At 41.0% G+C, this 22,445-nt stretch overlaps 1 protein-coding gene across 1 annotated transcript in view; it reads left to right on the top strand.

The window, feature by feature from the left end:
* Positions 1-512: 512 nt before the first annotated feature.
* LOC308051391 (sorting nexin-2-like) overlaps positions 513-22,445 on the top strand; it is a 47,621-nt gene continuing 25,688 nt past the window's right edge. The window contains exons 1-7 of the mRNA XM_080361819.1: positions 513-630; positions 3,092-3,209; positions 11,564-11,727; positions 13,039-13,105; positions 13,317-13,360; positions 13,458-13,599; positions 15,817-15,895. Of these exons, the coding sequence (XP_080217945.1) occupies positions 523-630; positions 3,092-3,209; positions 11,564-11,727; positions 13,039-13,105; positions 13,317-13,360; positions 13,458-13,599; positions 15,817-15,895 (722 nt within the window). The 5' untranslated portion in view covers positions 513-522. The remainder of the gene's footprint in view (positions 631-3,091; positions 3,210-11,563; positions 11,728-13,038; positions 13,106-13,316; positions 13,361-13,457; positions 13,600-15,816; positions 15,896-22,445) is intronic.

Raw genomic sequence — 22,445 nt, 5'->3', positions numbered from 1 at the left:
TGTGACTCAAGTGATGGAGGAATTTATATCTACAGGTTTGCTCATATCAGGCAAGTCAATCCCAGCCACTCCAGTAGGTACACAGCCACCCCAGTGCTTCCACAGAGCTCACCTCGGGCAAAGTAGAAAGATTGCTCCGCGGGCACACAACCCCCCCCACCGTGATGGAGCCCGTGGGCTCAAGAGCACTGGTATTTGCAATTCGCATTCGCAACCCTCTCCCCCTCTCTCTAGTTCTCCGTTCCCGTCTTGTTCTACGAAGAGAGATCGCGGGGGGGGTGGGGCAGGCGAACACACAGTAGCCCGAAAATACGAGAGGCTGGCACCACCCCAGTCCAACAGCAGCAGTATTCGCTGACAGCAGCAGGAATAACCGAGCTATAGTGATGCAAGCCCGCGTATTACCCTTTTTTCTCCCGCCTCTCTTCCTAGCTCTCCCAATGACGTGATGGGAGGAGGCGGGGGTTGGGGTGTCACGTGAGAGCAGGAGGCTGGGGCTAGTGATCCAAGCTGGAAGGGAAGATGGCAGCGAAGAGACAGTTTCCGTTGTTGGCGGATGAATGGCCTGTCGATTTCGAGGTGTTGGAGGATGGCAAGAATGTCTTTGCTAGCCCCGTGTCCACCATGGAGGTGAGAGCCCCCCCTTCCTTATAGCTGCCCTCTCTCCTTCCCTGGTATAGTCTATTACTGCGGGGCCCAGCCGTTGCCCAGATACCTGCGGTGGAGTGTGACGGTGCTGGCGCCCATCGGGCCCTCCCTGACTACCGGGGATCCCTTCCCAGCCCCATTTCGGCCTGGAGCTGCGGCCCTCGCCGCTCTTTTCTCTGGGAGTGGAGACTCCTTAGCCCTTGCCTGTTATTGGGGAGAGTTGCCTCGCCAGGGGACCTCTGGGACCCTCAGCCCCGCGTGGACTCAGTCGTTCCCCTGAAGTCCTTCTACTGACCAGAAAACAAACAAAAAACCACAAACAAACAAAAAAACGCGTGAAAAAGTATTTCTCCAAGTATCACACCTGTAGTTGTTGAGAGAAATCAAGAGACTGAAAGATCTAAAAATGTATGGTGAATACATCTATAAACCGCTCTTGGTTTCTGTGTCAGGAGTCTAATAAAAAACTCCCAACTATAACTCAATGTGTAAATACTTGCTAGTTTTAAAAAATGCTCATGTGTTTATTAAAGCAGATTTTTTTTTTCGAAGTTGTGGCCATATTTCACCTGTGCTAGTCTCTTATGGAAAAACTTTGTTCTCCCTGTAAGCAGTTATACATTTAAAAAGAAAATTGTTTGTGTTCCTCATCACCTAAAGAGTTTTCTGTCCCTGACCTTAACAGTAATAGGATCAGTGCATATTTGTTTTGCTCTGACTGTTGTTTGTCCTTAAAAAGGTCAGTAAGTAAAGAGGCTCTTAAATGTGTTTTTCGAAGATACTTGCCTTCTCTGAAGTAGCTTAAAAGTTTAGTGGGGTTGTTGTTGTTTTTGTTTTTTATAGGTAATCCATGCAATGCTACAAAAACAATCTGTGGAAAAATACTGTGAAGGATGTGATTTGTGAACTTGCAGTAGAGTTCTGTACATCTCTGTGTGGTACAGTGTATATTATTGGAGTTTTGTTTAGTACTTTCAGAAAAATGCAATAAACCAGAAATAATTTCTTTATTGATGTATTCTTGAATTAAACCCCCATGAGATGTAATAGAATTAATGCCTAAACCACGGTCAGTCTAACAATGAAAAGTCTTCATCTTAATGATAAAAAATAGATACTGTAAACTTTTATAGCTGGAAAAACTAGTGAAGAAATGCACTTTCTCTGTATTGAGTGGTTTGGTTGACAGTTCTGTTGTGCTGCTTTGTTTTTGTAGTAATTTTATTTGGAAGTTGTTAAGTAGCAAAGGGAAACTTCATTGCTTAAAGAGAAACTTTGAAGACTAAGCTTTTTTGACTTTTAATCAACTAGAGTGCTTAGGAAAGAACCCTGCTCTTGTGAATTTCTAGCAAATTTGGAAGGAAGACAGAATGAATATTGAGCTTGAACTTCTCCCTAGTTTAAAGCTAGATTATTTAACTTAAGCATCCAAGACACCTTAGTCCAGAGAGGAATGATTACGTCATGGTGTGGGTCTAATTAAACTTATGTATTTGAGTATTGTAGTGGTGTTATAGTCCTATAACATTCTAAGAAGTAGCTGTTTCTAAGTGGCAATGGCAGCTCTATTAAAGTAAAAACAGAGCCGACTTAATCCTGATCATGTGATTGTTTGCTGATTAACTAGAGAGGAGAGCATGGCAGGTGACAGTGAGGTCCAAAGCCAATTTATGTGAAGGTTATGGTGCTTTGAGAGGGTTCCTAACTCTTAATCTTGGAGCTGTTCCCTTGCTTTTTGTGTGATTAATTTCTGTTCTTGTCCCCCTCCTTTTTTTTTTTTTTTTTTTCTCCCCCTTGCTTTCATTATTTTTGCACCTCACAGAAGGCAAACTGTTATGTTTTTACCTATAATTTGGCTAAGCTAAGCAGTGGAAAAACTGTAAGATTGCTAATAATTCTTCCAAATACCTTCAGTCTTAGCATTTGTTTTATAAGAGGAGATTTTGTTAACTCACCTTTGTTCCAACAAAATATAAATTTCATGTATATTATGAACAGAAATTTCTTATGGCTGCAAGCAGCTGTGCATTGATTAAATGGAGTTAACTTGTTCACTTAATCTTTGAAAAACTGGTATGGAGCACTTGGAGACTTTTTTCTACATAGAAAAATTACTAAACAAAATCTAAATATAAGCCTTTCCAAAAGGACCTTCATAATCAAATTATATTCAGAATGCTAACAAAGTTATTATAGATATTTCTGTAGCAGTTTTTCATGTAAATTAAACTTGAGGAAATGGGTATTTATTTTATTTCTGACAGAAATGAAAAGAGCTGATGACTAGTTTGTATCCTTTATTCATTTTTATTCCCCTAGGAGTGGGAAATGGAAATTGCTGACTGGGCTTCCTTTCTGTACATCTTGCTTTGTTTCTTTAGACTGATATGTGACAACTGGTTCTCTGCTTTTTCACTTTTTTTTTTTTTTTTTTTTTTAACAGTCAAGTTCTTCATCTACAGAGCCAGCAAGTCTTCCTGCAGAAGAATTCAGCACAAACTCTAATGGTCCAAAGCCAGCAGAAGTCATGCCAGATGATGATAGAGAAGACCTCTTTGCTGGTAACTGCTTTTTTTCTTCTAATGTGGCTGCATAGACTATTTTCCTCTTGGACTTAAAGGAGTGTACTTTTGTGAGGAGGAGGAAAACCTTTTTATGCTGTAAAAGGTAATTTCCATGTCTGTAAGGAAATATGAAGCAGTACCCTTGCAATGGAAACTTCAGTTTTAAGCTTAAGCAATTTAATATTGTTGTAAATCTTAACCATTGTTCAACCTGTTGAAGATATACTTTCTGGAAAATTCATTAAGTAATGCTTTCCTTTGGATATTAGGAGTATAACTAGTCTTTGTCAATCATTTTTTATTGGATTCAATGATCACCTATTTAATTCATGTCCTATGATCTTCTGCAATATACTGTCAAATTTATGAACTTGAAATAGTTTGCCTGGATGTGTTCCTGTGCAACCTGCTCTAGGTGTATCTGCCTTAGCAGATGGGTTGGACTAGATGATGTCCAAAGGTCCCTTCCAACCCCAACCATTCTGTGCAAGAAAAGTGACATGCTATAAAAGTAAAAACAGCTGAGATTCTTTGTGCAAAGTTTGTTCTACTGTTGTTAACACATTTAGCTACTGGTGGAATATTATTGTAAAAGTGGTTTGAAATGTAGCCTTTTCTTTTTGAACTGCAAGTAGAAGACTTAATCTTGCTTATTAGTGAAAATAAAGTGATATGTGACTTCTCTTTAGGGGTAGATGAGTCTTGTTTAAATTTCAACAGTAAATTAAAATTGAGGATTTTTTTCACCAAATTTGTGTGTTGTCATCTCAGTAGTAAACACTTCATTACACTCTTGACAATGCATATTTTTGTAACGGAACTATGAAGAGTTACATACTGAAGTAATGGCACTTGGAGAAGCTTATTTGATAGAAAAGTTAAATTTAAATGTCTTAAGATCTTGACAGTGATGTACAGGATTTTTTCTTGTGGGACTCTAGCTTTAGTTAAGTTTGATTGCTAAATACAGGTTTCTGTGTGATATATACTGTTGCTGCGTAGTATGGCAGTGTTAGCTAGTTAGCTAGCTTAGTCTTGCATCTGGACAGGAACAACCCCAGGTTCCAGTATAAGTTGGGGAACGACCTGTTAGAGAGCAGTGTAGGGGAAAGGGACCTGGAGGTCCTGGTGGACAGCAGGATGACCATGAGCCAGCACTGTGCCCTTGTGGCCAAGAAGGCCAACGGCATCCTGGGGTGCAATAGGAAGAGTGTGACCAGCAGGTGGAGAGGGGTTATCCTCACCTTCTGCTCTGCCCTTCTGAGGCTATATCTTGAAGTACTGTGTCCAATTCTGGGCTCCCCAGTTTAAGAAGGACAAGGAATTACTGGAGGGAGTCCAGCGGCAGGCTACAAAGATGATTAGGGATCTGGAGCATCTTTCTTATGAGGAAAAACTGAGAGAGCTGGGTCTGTTCAGCCTGGAGAAGAAAAGGCTGAGAGAAGATCTTATTTATTCTTATAAACATCTAAAGGGTGAATGTCAAGAGCATGGGACCAGACTCTTTTCAGCAGTGGACAATGATATGATGAGGGGCATATATTTTATGGTGTTTGTTGTTGGGAGGGGGCAGCATGTTCTTTCTGGATCTCAGTAAGAAAGGCCCAACAACAAATGGCTTAATAAAATACTCATTTTAATAAGAAGGGTAAGTCTTGCATCTCTTCAGATGGCGGGAACCCCATGATCACCACGATCATGCAGCATCAGATGGACCTCAGATGGGTTCCTCCCATGACATGCTGCTCATGACATGCTGTTTGTGGAGGGGAGCTCCTTCTTTTTGTTCATTTGAGCTATTATATAATTACAATTTTGGGGAATTTTTAACATACAATACATCTATATCAAGAAATGATTGCATAAACATAAGATCAGTATTGAGTTAGTTATTTCATGGTCTTTGCTGCCATCTAGCATCCTTTTACAGGTACCACAGTCTCTTTCAGGGGGGCTTCTGAGGGTCTTTTCGTGTGTCCGTTGGTCGACCACATTGGCAGCTCTTCGTGGAAGCACAAATAGTACACACATAAGTAATTGATTAGTTTCTTACTTACATTACATCTAGTCAAATATAAGCTAAGCACTCTACTTTTAAACAATATATTACTTAATCTTCTGTCTCCAGCTTGTCATGCAGGAGGATCTAAAACTTGAAAAATATCCCCTCCCCTTGCAGGTGGTTAGAAAGCATTTATCATGTTAACTGATTAATGATGGGTATGTCCTTTGTAACTTAATCGTAGTATACATTAATTTAGCAGCTTCTCTTCAAAGGGGTTTGTGCAACACAACACAGGCCTGGATGCCAAGCTGTACATGCACCCCAGCACAGGCTTGGGCCTCCTCAAGTTAACTGTTGTGTGGATCACTGACTCCTCAGTGTGTAGTAATCTCCCAGTCAGGATCACTACTTTCTACCCCTTGATCCACACAGAGTTCACCTTTCCCAAAGATACATTTTAAGTTACAGATTATATTAATAACGTACAGGCTTCTAATGACCTAAGTATGAGGCCAAATAGAGCAGATATGACCTGTTCTAGATCACTAACTCCTCAAATACAATGTCTTCTGCAAAGCTCCCAATGTGTGTGTGGGGGGGGGTGGGGGGGGGGGGTGGGCAGGGCAGGGCAGATGGGCACAGATTATGATAATGTTGGCTTTTTGTTTGTGGGTTTTTTTGGTCAAGAGACTACTGTAGTAACATTTGTTCAGATGACTGCTATCTTAAAACCTGGTCATCCATAAACTTCTTATATAGAGTTAAGAACTAAATCTAAAAAATTCTAAAATGTTGTCCTGAAGTTCAACGTGTAGCTGAAACTGAAGAAATGTGTCTTGGACTGTCTGTGCAGGACATAGCTATGCCTTCTGCTTCTAATTCTCATAGGTGACAAGAGTAAGGCTGTAAAATTATATCAGTGTTCTGTCACCTTTTCAGAAAAAATAACATTTTTTTCCACTTCTCTAGTCTGGTAATATATTACTTTTCAGGTGTTTTAGGAATGGATCCTCTCATGCAAGCATCTAGCTTCTGGGGACATGTTTTTGTTATTGTTGGTGGTTTTTTTAGCTTCAGATCTAGATAGATTTGGTTTAGACCTTTATTTCTCAGAGTTCATACAGAAAAAGATTATGCTAATTCTGTGGAGCAAACAAAACATTTATTTGAAGCCCAGCCGAACAGCAGAAGTTCTAGCTAATAGTATCTGTCAGGCTGTTGTCATGTGAAGTGTCTAATCAGAGTAGTTGTGTAAATGCCTGGTTGCTTTTTAGAAGATGGTTATTCAGTTCCAGGTTTGTTTTGGAAGAAACGTTCAAAGGCATTTGAACCTACAGTTTTGTAGTCAGAAGAAAACCTTATTCGTGGCTGACTATCCTGTTAATACTATTTATAGATTTGTTTAGGTTGGAAAAGACCTTTAAGATCATCAAGTCCAACCATTAACCTAACACTGCCAAGTCCATCTCTAAGCTATGTCACCAAGTGTCACATCTACATGTCTTTTAAATACCTCCAGGGATGGTGACTCAACCGCTTTCCTGGGCAGCCTGTTCCAGTGCTTGATAACCCTCTTGGTGAAGACATTTTTTTCTAATATCCAATCCAAACCCTGCCTGGCACAACTTGAAGCCATTTTTTCTCATCCTATCACTTGCTACTTGGGAGAAGACACACCCTCCATGCTACAACCTCCTTTCAGGTAGTTGTAGAGAGCAATAAGGTCTCCCCTCAGCCTCCTTTTCTCCAAGCTAAACAACCCCAGTTCCTTCAGCTGCTCCTCATAGGACTTGTTCTCTAGACCTTTCACCAGCTTCGTTGCCCTTCTCTGGACATGCTTTTGTACTGAGGGGCACAAAACTGGACACAATGTTCAAGGTGCAGCCTCACCAGTGCTGAGTATGGGGGATGATAATTTCCCTAGTCCTGCTGGCCACACTGTTTCTCACAGAAGCCAGGATGCTATTTGCCTCCTAGTTGGGCTTTGACCCCTCTAATTTTCTCTCTGCATAACTTCATGGCATCCTTGTAGTCCTCCTGAGTGGCCTGCCCCTTCTTCCAAAGAATCTTTTTATTCCTGGGTTCCAGGCAAAGCTCTCTGTTCAGCCAGGCTGATCTTCTTTACCACTGTCTTGTCTTTCGGCACATGGGGATGCCTTGCTCCTGTGTCTTCAAGATTTCCTTCTTGAAGAATTTCCAGCCTTCCTGGACTCCTTTGCCCTCCAGGACTGTCTCCCAAGGGACTCTGTCAATTAGCCTCCTAAACAGGTCAAAGTCTGCCCTCTGTAAGTCCAAGGTAGCAGTTCTGCTGACTCCCCTCCTTCTCCAAGAATCTGAAAGTCTATCATTTCATGATCACTGTGCCTAAGATGGCCTCAAACCATTACATCACCCACAAGTCATTCTCTGTTTGCAAACAGCAGGTCCAGCTGGGCACCTTCCCTAGTTGGCTTACTGACCAGCTGTGCCAGGAAGTTGTCTTCCACATACTCCAGGAACCTCCTACACCAGGGATGTCAAACTCATTTTCACCAGGGGCCACATCAGCCTTGTGGTTGCCTTCAGAGGGCTGAATGTAATTTTAGGACTGTATAAATGTAGGATTAGTAGCTAATTGCAACAGACAGAGCTCCTGTTCAAGCATGCAACCACCTGGGTTTTTGGCTGTGGGATATGTGGATATTCCTAGAAATGGAAAGTGCTTGCAAGCAAACCTATGGGAGGTGTGACCAGGGTGATTAACTGCTCTGCTTGGTGGCCAAGCTGCAGGAGGAGGTGAGCAGACTGAGGAGTCTGAGAGGGAAATTGATCAATGGATCCATACTCTGCCATCTATGATGTATAGAAGCCAACTCAGTGTGGCTGCTATGGACGCAGGTCCAGGATCTGCTTTGTGCCAGAAGCAAGGCAGAGTTACAAGGGATAAGGAGGGATGGAAGACAGTTATAGCATGGAGTGGTAAGAGATACCCACAATTGGAGTGATGGGATGGAGGGCTACAGGCTCTTCAGGAGGGATAGGCAGAGCAGGTGGGATGGAGGTGTTGCGCCATACGTAAGGGACAGGTTTGATTATACAGCCCTTACAGTTAGCGATGATGTGGTCTGGGTGAGGATTAGGGGGATGGAAAACAACGGAGATGTTGTAGTGGGTATCTACTACGGATGACCCAGCCAGGATGTAAGGACTTATGAGTTATTCTATATGCAGTTAAGAGAAATTTCAGGATTGATAGCTCTTGTCCTTATTGGAGACTTAAATGTCCTAGACATCAGCTGGGAATATCATACTGCTGTGATGAGCAAGTCTTGAAAATTCTTGAAGTTTGTTGGAGATAACTTCTTGTCACAGGTACTCAGGGAGCCAACTAGGAAAGATGCCCTCCTAAACTTGTTGTTTGTGAATAGAGAAGGACTTGTGTGGGATGTGATGGTAGGTGGCTGTCTTGGCCACAGTGATCATGAAATGGTTGAGTTTAAAATTTTCAGCCTAATGAGAAAAAGGGACAGCAGAGTTGCTACCCTGGACTTCAGGAAAGCAAACTTTAAGCTGTTCAGGGAGCCTACTTAGCACAGTGTACCCTGGGAATCTGCTTTTGAGGGCTTAGGAGTCCACAAGTTCTGGTCAGGTTTTAAGAACCACCTTTTAGAAGCAAAGGAGCAGGCAATCCCTTTGTGTCAAAAGTCAAGCAAGCGAAGCAGAAGACCAGCTTGGCTGAACAGGGAACTCCTCATGGAACTCAAGAGGAAAAAGATATTGTATGATATCTGGAAGCAAAGTCAGGCTTCACAGGAAGATTACAGAGCCATGGTTTGTATATGCAGGGAGAAGACATGAAAGGCCAAAGCTCAATTAGAGTTGAAACTGGACAGATGTGTCAGATAACAAGAAGGGCTTTTTAAAGTATGTTAATAGCAAGAGGAGGTATAAAGAAAATATTGGACCGACACTTGTTGAAGATGGTCACCTGAGTAACAGGGATGAAGAAAAAGCAGAGGCATTCAATGCTTTTTTTTTTTTTTCCTCAGTCTTTAATAATACTGATAGACCTTGGGATGCCTGGTCCCCCGAGTCAGAGGACCACAAGTGTGGGAACAGTGACTTTCCATTTGTGAACACTGAAGTTGTAAGGGACTAGCTGTATCAGCTGAATGTTCACAAGTCCATGGGGCCTGATGGGATTCATTCCAGAGTACTGAAGGAGCTAGCAGATGTTATGGCAGGACCCCTCTTGATCATCTACCAAAGGTCTTGGGAGCCTGGAGAGGTCCTTGCTAACTAGAAGCTAGCCAGCATTACTCCAGTCTACAAGAATGGTGTGAGGGAAGACACAGGGAACTACAGACCTGTTAGCCTAACCTCAGTACCTGAAAAAAATATGGAGACTATTATACTGGGTGCTATTGAAAGGCATTTAAAGTCTAATGCAATCATCAGGCACAGTTAACAAAGGGTTCACAAAGGGGAAGTCCTGTCTAATTAATTTGATCCCTTATGACAAGGTCACCCTCTCAGTGGATGAAGTGAAGGTGTGGATGCAGTTTTTCCACATTTTAGTGAGTCTTTTGATACTGTCCCTCGTAGCATCCTTCTGGACAAGTTGTCCAACTATGGGATGAGCGGGTTCAGGGTGAGCTGGGTGAAGAACTGGCTGAAGGGTAGAGCTCAAAGGGTTGTAGTGAATGGGGCTACATCTGGCTGGCAACTGGTCAGCAGTGCCATTCCTCGGGGTTCAGTTCTAGGGCCAGTTCCATTCAATATTTTTATCAATGATTTGGATGCAGGAGTTGAATGTACCATTAGCAAGTTTGCTGACAATACCAAACTGGGAGGTGCTGTTGACTCTCTTGAGGGACAGGAAACCTTGCAGAGGGATCTAGATAGATTGGAGCATTGGGCAATCATCAATGGCATGAAATTTAACAAGTTGAAATACCAGATTCTGCACTCAGGATGAAGTAATGCTGGGTGTGAGTATAGACTGGGAGAGGAGTGGCTGGAGAGCAGCCCTGCAGAAAGGGATCTGGGGATGCTGGTTGACAGCAGGCTCAATATGAGTCAGCAGTGTGCCCTGGCAGCCAAGAGGTCTTCATCCTGGGGTGCATCACAGTATAACCAGCTGGTCAAAAGAGGTGATTATCCCACTGTATTCAGCACTGATGCAACCTCACCTTGAATATCGTGTGCAGTTCTGGGCCTCACAATTTAAGAAGGATGTGAAGGTCCTTGAATGTGTCTAGAGGAGAGCAGCAAAGCTGGTGAAGGGGCTGGAAGGAATGTCCTATGAGAAGTGACTAAGGACTTTGGATTTGTCTAGCTTGGAGAAAAGGAGGCTGAGGGGCAACCTCATTGCTCCCTGTAGCTTCCTGAGGAGGGGAAGTAGAGAGAGAGGTGCTGATCTCTTCTTAGTATCCAGTGGCAGGACACATGGGAATGTTTCAAAGCTGCGCCAGGGGAGGTTTAGACTGGACGTTAGGAAGCATTTATTTAACAGATAATAGATAATGGTCAAGTACTAGAACAGGCTTCCTAGAAAGGTGGTCAATGTCCCAAGCCTGTCAGTCTTTGAGGCATTTGGACAATGCCCTTAATAACATGCTTTAACTTTTTATTAGGTCTGAAGTGGTCAGCCAGTTGGATTGGATGATCTTTGTAGGTCCCTTCCAACTGAAATAGTTTACTGTAAATGTATGGTTTCCTGGTGGTCAATATCAATTAGTGGAGGGAAGAAAGCATGAGGGGTTTGTGGAGCAGAGATATGCATCCTCTTTAAATATAGATGTACTATCTACAGTCTGAAGAAAGTAAAAATAAGTAGTTAGTCCTACTGGTCAGAATGCTTCATCTACTAATATTTGTATTTTACGAGTTGTGTAGTTTTGGTAGGAGGTGTATATATTTAAATTCTCTTGGTATGCTCAGTTATCAGCATAAATGACTTCATTAGCTGTTTTTCAGACTACAAAAACTACGTTTGGCATAGGCACTGAAAAAGAACAGTCTGTGGTGGAAAAATGTCATTAGTTTTCATGATATGTCATATAGAAATGAATGACTTAGCAGTTTTGTGACTATTTTAAAAGACTTTACTTGGCAGCATATAAAAAAAACTGAATACTTAATTTTATTTTAACCTGTTTTTCACTAGGAACTTGTATGTTGCCTCTAGTTCAACCGACACATTTAGAGAAATTATCTGAGAGACTAATGGATGTTACTTATAAATTATCTTATTAAACTTCTATATGATCATTTTAATGTGCATGCTTGGTATCTTTTGTGGTGCACATCTATCTCTATTGTAAAAAAAAAAATAATAAATTGTGAACTCAAAATCTTTATCTAGAAGCCACAGAAGAAGTTTCATTGGACAGTCCAGAGAGGGATCCAGTACTTTCTCCAGAACCTACTCCTGCAGTCACTCCTGTAACACCTACTATGTTAGTAGCTCCCAGAATGGATTTGAAAAGTGTAACAGCCCATGTGATTTTTGATAGATCCAGAGAAGAGGTACTAAGAAAATTTTTAAATTATGTTTTGACGACTGTGGAAATGTCTTGTTGGGGAGTGTGTGTGTGGTGTGCGTTTGCTATTGTTGTTGTTGTGGTGATTGCTTTTTTTGGTGTTTTTTTATGGTTGTGGGGTTTTTTTGTTTGTTTGGTGTGGTGGTTTTTTTTTTGTTGTTTGTTTGTTTGTTTGTTTGTCTTTTTTATGCAGTTCCTAAATTACTCACAGGCTCATTCTTTGGTAAAGAGAAGTTTGCAAGAGAACAACTATTCTGTTTATTTTGTTTTTAATATGTATTTGTCTCAATATAATGAGTATTCATTGCTTAGGTGCTGAGAGATCTGTAGTGTGAGGAGTAACATGCTCCATTCCTAAAGGATAGGTATTGTAAAAGTGTGTGAAGGGACCAAGTGTTGAGCTAGATGGAGGAGAAATGTTAAAGATATTTATTAATTCATACTAGCATGTTACAGGTTTTAACTTGGATTTCTGAAGCCATTGTTAATGAGGAAATGGAGGAAACAGTTGTTAGCATTATTCTGCATACTACCAAATAGCTGAGGCTGAAAGTTTTACCACTTAATTTGCTGTTTACATTTGGCATTCCATTCAAAGTTAGTGCATTGGCAAATACCCTTCATTCTAGACAATGTTCTTGGAAAATGTCATTGATGAATGAGATTTATCAAACAAGACTTGCCTGGGACTCGAAGATGGCTGCTTCCCTAGATGCCCTAACCTGAGATTTCTTTCCGATTTTCTTCCTCTTCAACCTTGGCATGCTGTCTGGCCATGGTATTTCTTAACTATTTCTGTTCTATCATACTTATGTATATCGCATTAAAGATAGGAAATTCTGTGATCACACAGCTCAGGCAAGTATCTGAAAATTCTCTAGATGTTGCTTTCCCCATCCCCAACTATTCAACTACAGATACCATTAATAATGAGGAATATATCTGTCTTTTGATTGGAAGCTTATAGAAACATTGCAAGCGAGAACATTTTTGAACCTCTGCGCCTGCTGGAATTGGAGGAGATAAAATGAGCATTTCCCCAAGATAAATGTTTACTAAAACTCTGAGGCAAACAAGTCTGAAGAAGAGGTTGCCACACTAAAAAATTTTCAGGAAGGCTCAAAATTAAAAACCCAGATGTGAAATTATGTTCACTTAAAGTTGGATGGTAGATCTAGAAGAGATTTTTAGTCATTGAGACATAATGACTCTTCCTTCCCCTATATCCTTATCTTTGTACCCAAATGTAGTATGAATGCACATTAACTTGTTAAATATGGCATACATTTTTTTCTAGATTCAAGAGGAAGCAAATGGAGATTTGCTTGATATAGAAATCAATGTATCAGACCCAGAGAAAGTTGGTAAGTTACTTGAACCTAGCAAATCGTATGTTAGGCTGTCTTACCTCTTAAAGACTATTCTGAGTTTTTAGCATAATTCCTTATTCAGTTATCTTTTGATGGGTTTTAGTATGTAAATAAAAAGCTATTTAATGTGTGTTTCAGGGGAAAAAAAGTGTGTGAAAGGATTAAAGTAACTTGCCTTAGGATAAGTATTTTAATTTTCTTGCAGGGGATGGCATGAATGCATATATGGCATATAGAGTAACAACAAAGGTAACTAGTGCAACAAATATATTTGCAAATAACTTTATATCACAGCTGAGTAGATACATCAGTAAGTCATAGCTAAAGTGACTTTTTTTTTTTTAAGACATCCCTTTCCATGTTTCACAAAAATGAATTCTCTGTTAAAAGAAGATTCAGCGATTTCCTTGGCTTGCACAGCAAATTAGCAGCAACGTACATGCATATTGGTTACATTGTGCCTCCTGCTCCAGAAAAAAGTATTGTAGGTAAGTTTATTTTCTGTAAGGTTGAATGTATGCATATACTATAATATGAAATATTTTAATACCAATACAGCTTGTAAAAATAAATAGACATGGAACTTGGTAAAATGGTGGGACTAGAGGCTCAGGGAAGAGTGGCTGGAAAACTACCTGGTGGAAAAGGACCTGAGGGTGCTGGTCAACAGCCAGCTGCATATGAGCTGGCAGTGTGCCCAGGTAGCCAAGAAGGCCAACAGTATCCTGGTTTGTATCAGAAACAGTGTGGCCAGCAGGACTAGGGAAGTGATCATCCCCCTGTACTCAGCACTGGTGAGGCTGCACCTCAAATACTGTGTTCAGTTTTGGGCCCCTCCCTACAAGAAAGACACTGAGGTGCTGGAGTGCATCCAAAGATGGGCAATGAAGTTGGTGAAGGGTCTAGAGAAAAAGTCTTATGAAGAGCAGGTGAGGGAACTGGAGTTGTTTAGCCTGGAGAAAAGGAGGCTGAGAGGAGACCTTATTGCTCTCTACAACTACCTGAAAGTGAAGAGGGTGTCAGTCTCTTTTCCCAAGTAGCAAGCGATAGGTCAAGAGGAAAGGGCCTCAAGTTGTGCCAGGGGAGGTTTAGATTTGATATAATTATAGACAAATTTCTTCATGGAAAAAGTTGTCAGGCATTGGAATAAGCTGCCTAGGGAATGGTTGAGTCACCATCCCTGGAGTTATTTAAAGATGTGTAGATGAGGTTCTTAGGGACATGGTTTAGTGGTGGACTTGGCAGTATTAGGTTAATGGTTGGACTCAATGATCTTCAAAGATCTTTTCTGACCAAAACAATTCTATGATTCTGTTCTATGATTTACTGTTATGTAAGCAAGCTCTGGGTGTGACTTAAGGTTCTAATGTAGAGACTTTCTTTGGCTGTGGATAAGTTGTGAAAACTCACAGACTCTATAGGATCTTTCTCCAAAGAACACAAAACTCCCACTTAAACTTGAGCTGCCTTTCCCTCAGTGCTTGGGTGGTATTTAGTCCCATCTAAAAGTGTATGGTCCACATGCTTATAATTTTGGAGAGTGTGCTGGGTTGGCTGAGATAGGGTTAATTTCCACAGGAATGCCTTTTGGCTGTTGTGGGCAAAGCAGACTCGATTTGAATAATTTAACTTAATTTAAAATATTTAATTACTGATTTGGGTATTGTGGAAAAAAATAAAACAACTACTTAAGGAAAACACTTTTCCTTCCCCTTTCCCAGGCTCAACTTCAGTCCAGACACCTCTAGTCCCTCCTTCATAGTTGCAACTTCCCTTGTTATCAGTGCATCTTACACTCAGTCCCTTCACAGTGAGGCCACAGGTGGTGCAGGATGTTGGGTTCAGGACAGAGGTTTCTTTCTGCCACTCCTTGTTCCTTACTCTTATCTTCTGCTGCTCTTTCCTTCTAATCTTTTCCTCTGCTCCAGCATGGTTTCCTCCAGAGGTTGCAATCCCTTCAGGAGTGTACCTGCTCTGGTGTGGAGTTCCCTCTACTGCTCTGGTCTTATTTCTTTTTTTCCCTTGATATTTACAGCCCTTTCTTAAATATGTTTTCATAGAGGCACCACAAACCTCTCTGGCTCAGCTTTGGCCTGTGGTGGGTTCATTGTTAGCTGGCTAGAACCAGCTGTGACTGGCATAGGGTAGCATCTGACCTTCTCCCACAGAGATGATAACCCCTGCAGGGCTTGCCTCCCCCCCCCAATACCTTGCCAGTTATACCAAATATATTAATTAAAAAGAAACCATAAAAAACAACCCAAAATTAAAAAAAAAAAAATATCACACACACTTTTTAGAAATTAGAAAATACTAGAATAAAAATATTAGTTATGAGCGTACCAATCAATAAACTTATAAACTAAGATTTAATTTCTTGTCCTGCTTTATTAGAGTAACTTTTCTTCTGAACACAAGTGACCATTAAGACCGTGACCTTATTTTAGATTTTCTTAATAAATGCAAATTTAACTAGTTTTTAATAACTTTAATTGCACTAAATGTATTACATGAAATTGCATATTTCATAGATCTGTTTCCCACAAAAGTGTGCAGCATGTGATATTTATGTTCTTTGTATTCTTCGGTGCTTTTCATTGTAATTAGGCTTAAACTTAGCTGAGCTTAATCTTCTAATCATATCAGTTATGTTAATGATTTATTTATGATAACATAAAATCAATATGATGCATTTTTCTTCAAAGGGATGACCAAGGTTAAAGTAGGCAAGGAAGATTCTTCATCTGCTGAATTCATAGAAAAAAGAAGAGCAGCATTAGAAAGGTAATGTATGTATCTAACTAAAACTTGTTTAGTGTCAAAGTGAATTTTAATATGCTACATGGGCTCTGGAACTGGGATCTGGATCATCTGTACTTAGGTGGATTCTGGAGTCTGTATGCAGCTGCCCAATTTTTGTGTAGAAATGTAATAATTTCCATTAATAATAGGAAATGTAGACTTCATAGGGAGAATTATAATTACCTCTTTTCAAACAGATAACTTCTTAAAATTCAGGTTGCAGAGAACCAGTAAGCAAACCTTTCTTCATCAGCTTACTTAGACATTGTGATTTTAAGGCATTAAATCACTCCAGTGCAACTATTGAATATAAAATTGACTGTTGGGCAGGGGGAAGGATGAAAGAAACCTTTAGTTAGTTGCAACTATAACATCCTACTGATGACTTATAATGCATTAGTGTGACTAGCTATATTTTGAAGTAAGAGATAGCAGATCTCTGTCACCCAGCAGAGGGTCCAGAGGAGGACCATAAAATATGATTAGAGTGATGGAACAGCTTTCCTAGGAGGAAAGACTGAGAGAGTTGGGGTTGTTCAACCTGGAGAAGAGAAGGCTCCAGGGAGACCTTATTGTGGCTTTTCAGTACTTAAAGGGGGCCTATAAGAAAGATGGGGAAAGACTTTATAGCAGGGCCTGTTGAGCTAGGCCAAAGGGTCATGGTTTTAAACTAAGTGGAGAGATTCAGGCTAGACATGAGGAAGAATTTTTTTACAATGAGGGTGGTAAAACTGGACCAGGTTTCCCAGAGAGGTGGTAGATGCCCCATCCCTGGAGACATTCAAGGCCAGGCTGGATGGGGCTGTGAGCAAACCTGGTGGAGATGAGCCAGGGGTTCCTGAGGTAATAGAAGACAACAGGAAAATGCCAGATAAATACTTCAAAGGAATTAAGGGATGTTCCTCTAAGAAGGTGACACAGCTGACAGCCCAGCTGAAGTGCCTCTACACCAATGCATGCAGCATGGGCAGCAAGCAGGAGGAGTTGGAAGCCACTGTGCTGCTAGAAAGCTACGACCTAATGGCCATTACTGAAACTTGGTGGGATGGATCCCATGACTGGAATGTGGCTATTGATGGCTACAGGCTGTTCAGAAGGGACAGGCAAGGAAGTAAGGGTGGAGGGATTGCCCTCTACATCAAGAGATGGATAGAGTGTGAAGAACTGTCTCTGAAGAATAGCCACGAGCAGGTTGAAAGCTTATGGATAAGAATCAGAGACAGACGCAACAAAGGAAACCTCATGGTTGGTGTCTATTACAGGCTGCCCAGTCAGGGGGAGCCTATTGATGAAGCCTTCTTACTCCAGCTACAGGAGACATCAGGCTCTTGTCCTGCTGGGGGACGTCAACCACCCTGACATCTGCTGGAAAAGTAGCACGGCCAGCTGTAGGCAATCCAGAAGACTCCTGGAGTGCATTGAGGATAACTTCTTAATCCAGGTAATAGACAGCCCTGCCAGGGGGATGCAGCAGAGGACCCTGATGGTCACCAATGCAAGTGAGTGAGTTGGCAACGTCAAGATTGGAGGCAGCCTGTGCTGCAGTGGTCATGCACTCGTGGAGTTTGCAGTCCTGGGGGATATGGAACAGGCAAAGAGTATGACTTTACCTGAATTTTAGGAAAGCCACCTTCCAACTCTTCAAGGAGTTAGTCAATAGGACCCCCTGGTAAACTGTCCTCGGAGACAAGGGAGCAGAACAGGGCTTGTAGATCTTTAAGAATGCTTTCCATAGAGCACAAGAGCTCACAATCCCCAGATGTAAGAAAATGGGTAAGGAACGCAAGAGGCATGGCTGAATCAAGACCTGCAGGTGAAACTAAAGGGCAAGAAGGAAATGCACAGGCAGTGGAAGCAGGGACAGGTATCCTGGGAAGAGTACAGGGACTTTGCCCGGTTCTGTAGAGGTGGGGTTAGGAAGGCCCAAGGCGCAGCTGGAGCTGAACTTGGCAAGGGATGCAAAGAATAACAAGAAGGGCTTCTACAGGTATGTCAAGCAGAAAAGGAAGGTTAAAGGAAGCGTGCTCCCCCAATGAGCATGATTGGTAAACTGGTAACAATGGATGAGGAGAAGGCTGAGGTATGCAACAAATTTTTTGCCTCAGTCTTCACTGGCAATCTCTCTTCCCACACCTCTCGAGTGGATGAACTGCAAGACTGGGACTGGGGGAGCAAAGTCCCTCCCACTATAAGTGAAGATCAAGTTTGTGACCACCTGAGGAACCTGAACATACATAAATCTATGGGACCTGATGAGATGCATCCCAGAGTCCTGAGGGAATTGGCTGATGTAGTTGCCAAGCCACTCTCCACGATATTTGAGAAGTCATGGCAGTCAGGTGAAGTCCCCGGTGACTGGAAAAAGGGAAACATTGCACTCATTTTTAAAATGGGTAGAAAGGAGGACCCCAGGAACTACCAACCTGTCAGCCTCATCTCTGTGCCTGGAAAGATCATGGAACAGATCCTCCTAGAAGCTATGCTAAGGCACATGGAGGACAGGGAGGTGATTCCAGACAGCCAGCATGGCTTCACCAAGGGCAAGTCCTAGCTAACCAACTTAGTGGCCTTCTATGATGGTGTAGCTACATCAGCAGACAAAGGGTGGGCTACGGATGTCGTCTGTCTGGACTTATGTAAAGCCTTTGACATGGTCCCCCACAACATCCTTCTCTTTAAATTGGAGAGGTATGCATTTGATGGGTGGACTGTTCAGTGGATAAAAAACTGTCTGGATGCTAGCATCCAGAGGGTAGTGGTCAATGGCTCAATGTCTGGATGGACAAGTGATGTCCTTCATGGGTCCGTATTTGGACCAGTACTATTTTATATCATCATCAATGACATAGACAATAGGATCGAGTGCACCCTGAGCAAGTTTGCAGATGGCACCAAGCTGAATGGTGCAGCTGACATGCCTGAGGGATGGGATACCATCAAGAGGGACCTGGATAAGCATGAGAAGTGGCCCCATGTGGTTTATTTGGATGATTTTGAAGTGATTTCATTGTGGAATTTAGTCCAGTACAAACATTCAGAGTTTCTTGTTATTTGGAACAGTCTTCTTTTAGGTGATGCATTTGGCTTCAGGTAGAAATGCCTCCCAGACTTGTCAGGCTGTTGTACTACTCCGGGAAATTCAGTAATGGTTTTGTATATTTTGCATTATTTTCTTTCATTCTTAGTATCATTAGTAAAGCCTTTTAAACTTTCCAACTTGTCTCTCTCCCTTTTCCTCCTTTTCCCTTTCCTTAGTGGGGGTGGGGTGATGGTAATAGAAAGCATCTGCCACACTTTATTGTTGCCCTGCAATAAACGCTGACAAGTACCTAAAATTGGACATGGTACTCCAGCTCAGTATACATTCCTCTTGTCATTGGTCAGGAATTGGCAAGAATAACTCCCTCTTTCTTACACTTTATATTCGTCTTTGAAAACACCAACATGTATTTGCTTTTTTTGCAACAGCATGATATTAGTGACATGATCAGCTTCTGACACACAGTCAGTTTGTGATGCAGGATAAACCCCAAATCCTTTCAGGAAGAACTGTTATTTAATCTGTTGGACCTTAATCTGGGCTACTGATTATTTTTGCTAAATACAGCACTTGCCATCATTTCCTATTTAATTACACTCCATTTTTCCTTTCTTAAATAAACTTTCTAAATTACCAAATTTATTATTAATTCTGCTCTTGATTTTCAGAACATTCACAGTCACTTTCACCTTGGTGTCAATAAGCACACTCTCTATTCCATCATTGAGGTCATTAAAAAATCAGTTGATATGGAACCTTGAACAGACCCCTCTGCAATACTACCCAATAAATCCTTCCTTTGTTGATATATGCATGTGCGTCTGCATACCTTTGCCCACAGATACAAATATATGTGTGTGCCTGTATCTGAAAATATGGAGATATAAAACTGATCAGAGTACCTGGTTGGTTTTGGCGCTTGCTGAGTACTAACTCATTTAGCTTTCCTCCAATACAAACAAAACTCATAAGTGTAAATAGCATTTGCACTGGAATCAACTAACTTGTACCTTCCTCAGCTGACAACAGCATTTTTAACTAGAAAATATGGCAGGGCTGTTTTATTGATGCACATATAACACACATCAGTTAGCACATTTTAAAAATCTCTCTTTGCTTTTAAGAAATCATCCTACAATAAAACAAACAACACCAAGAAGGAAAATCAAAACATATTTCCAGCAGTTGAGCTACCTCAAGCTTAAAAACCAAAATGAAACAAAAAAAGCCCCACAATTTTCCTTTTCTCTTTTAATTTATAATAATAACAGTGAATTCTGATCCTAGCCTAGAATTCCTCTGAGGAACTGTATAACTCCATGGTATTTTAAAAATACATTTAGAACAGAAAGAGAAAAATGCAGGCTCATTTTAAAATTTCGCTTAGTTAAGGAAAACTGCTAAGCAAATATGGAAGGTGAAGTGTGTAAGGGAACAACAGACTTGCACAGTCTTGCTAGTGGGGTGCTCAGTTACACTGCTGTTAGAAATTCCCTACATAAAACTAAGAAGAAATGGTTTATTCTCAAGAAGTTTTATATATTCCTCAGAAATATCATGAGTACTAATAAGAACATTTTTTTAAAATAGAAAAATATTTAAAACATGGGCATGTATGCCATAGTAATGTACAACAACTGAATAAAAATCTGATCTTCCCACAGGACTCACTAAAAGATTTTTTTCTTTCCAGAGAAATCTTTGTTAATTCAAACTAACATGTTCAAAATAGCAAGGGCCAATAATCTAACAGTTTTAAGAACAGATTGCTAACTTGGTTTTGAATGTTTTTTAGATTAAATCAGTAACATTAACAACTTCACATTAATCAGTTGGTGCCAGCAGAATTTTTAAGAGGTATTCCTGTAGGCTCCAACACCAAACAGTAATCAATTAAGGAAGTCAGATGAAATGATGCAAAGATCTGAGTCATCAGTGGCAAAATCATCTCATCTCAGTAGTATCAAAGGAAGAGTAAAAAATATGCCATATACTTATTTCATAATGCAAGTAAATTATTGCAAACAGTCAAAAGATTTATCTAACAATTCCCAAATAACTACTGTAATCAAAATTTATGAAGTAACTTCACAAATCTATATTCTAGAGCGTATAAATAAATTTCTGTATGGATTATACAAGTTTTTTTCTTTTTACAGTGTTAAAGAACACAATTTAGGGAATACTTAATCTCTGAATAATTAACATCAACTGTGGTGGGTTAGCCTTGGCTTACAGTCAAACTCCCACCCAGCAGCTTGCTCACTCCCTCCTTCAGCATGGTTGGGCAGGGAGGGAGAGAAAACAGGAAGAACAGGAACAAGAAAGCTCTTGGGCTGAGATAAAGACAGGGAGATTGCTTATCAATTACCATCACAGGCAAACCAGACTCAGCTTGGGGAAAATTAATTTATTGACAATTAAAATAGATATTTAATTACTGATTTGGGTAGTCAGAAACACAAAGACAAACATTAAATCAACACCTTTCCTCCCCCCTTTCCCCAGCTCAACTTCACTCCAGACTCTTCTACCGCTGGAGGAATAGGAGGGTGGGAGGGTTCTGCTCAGTATATAATGTTTTCTTTCTGCCACTCCTTTCTTCTCACACTTTTGCTCTGCTCTGGCATGGGTTCTCCACGGTCTGCAGTTCCTTCTGGAATATACGACAGATCCATCACGAGTCCTCTGCCTGCTGCAGGGAATATCTGCTCTGCCTTATAGAACTGCATTCTCCTTCTTCTCTGACACCTTGGTGTTCCCTTCTCCTGTTCATGTCTGGAACTGGCTGTGTCCAGCACAGGGGCAGCCCCTGGTCTCTTCCAACAGAGGCCACCCCTGCTGACCTCCTGCCTGCTACCAAAACCTTGCCACATACACCAAATACACTGACTTAATTACTGAAGGGAAAAAAAAAATCAAATAAATACAGTTCAGTCCCTGGAGATCACTTAATATTTTTACATCTCTTGAGCATTTTTCTTTTTAATAGGGAAAAACAATAATGCCACTATTTTTTGTCTATATATTCCACCTGTGAACAACTATTAAGCACAAATAACATTGCTTTGTTATACAGCTAAGTTTTTGAACCTGCTGAGCTAGCAAAGATATCCACAGCAGGGCATTGAGAAGGGGGGCAATTAAATACCATTCAAAATACGGTTCTTATTTTTCCATACTCTTTGGCTATCACCATCATGAAGGCCTCTACCATGTTACATACCATAGAAAGCTACCTGACACAATCTGTAGTGCATTCTTTTTACCTTACACAAGCAAACTATCAGAATCTAGTAAAATTACTTCATGTTGATAGTACTAGAGACAGGATAAATCACAGATCAAGAATCAGATACCAAGAATGTGTCTCAGGGTGCTGAGGCCAGGCCCATTTGCAAGCAAATGAGATTGTGTGAAGCTGGCATGCTCAGTGATGCACTGAAAGGGGGCTGGACTAGATGATCTCTAAAAGATTCCTTCCAACCCAAA

The sequence above is a fragment of the Nesoenas mayeri genome, assembly GCF_963082525.1.
Source record: "Nesoenas mayeri genome assembly, chromosome: W".
Lineage (NCBI taxonomy): Eukaryota > Metazoa > Chordata > Aves > Columbiformes > Columbidae > Nesoenas > Nesoenas mayeri.
This window is presented reverse-complemented; position numbering and strand designations above follow the sequence as displayed.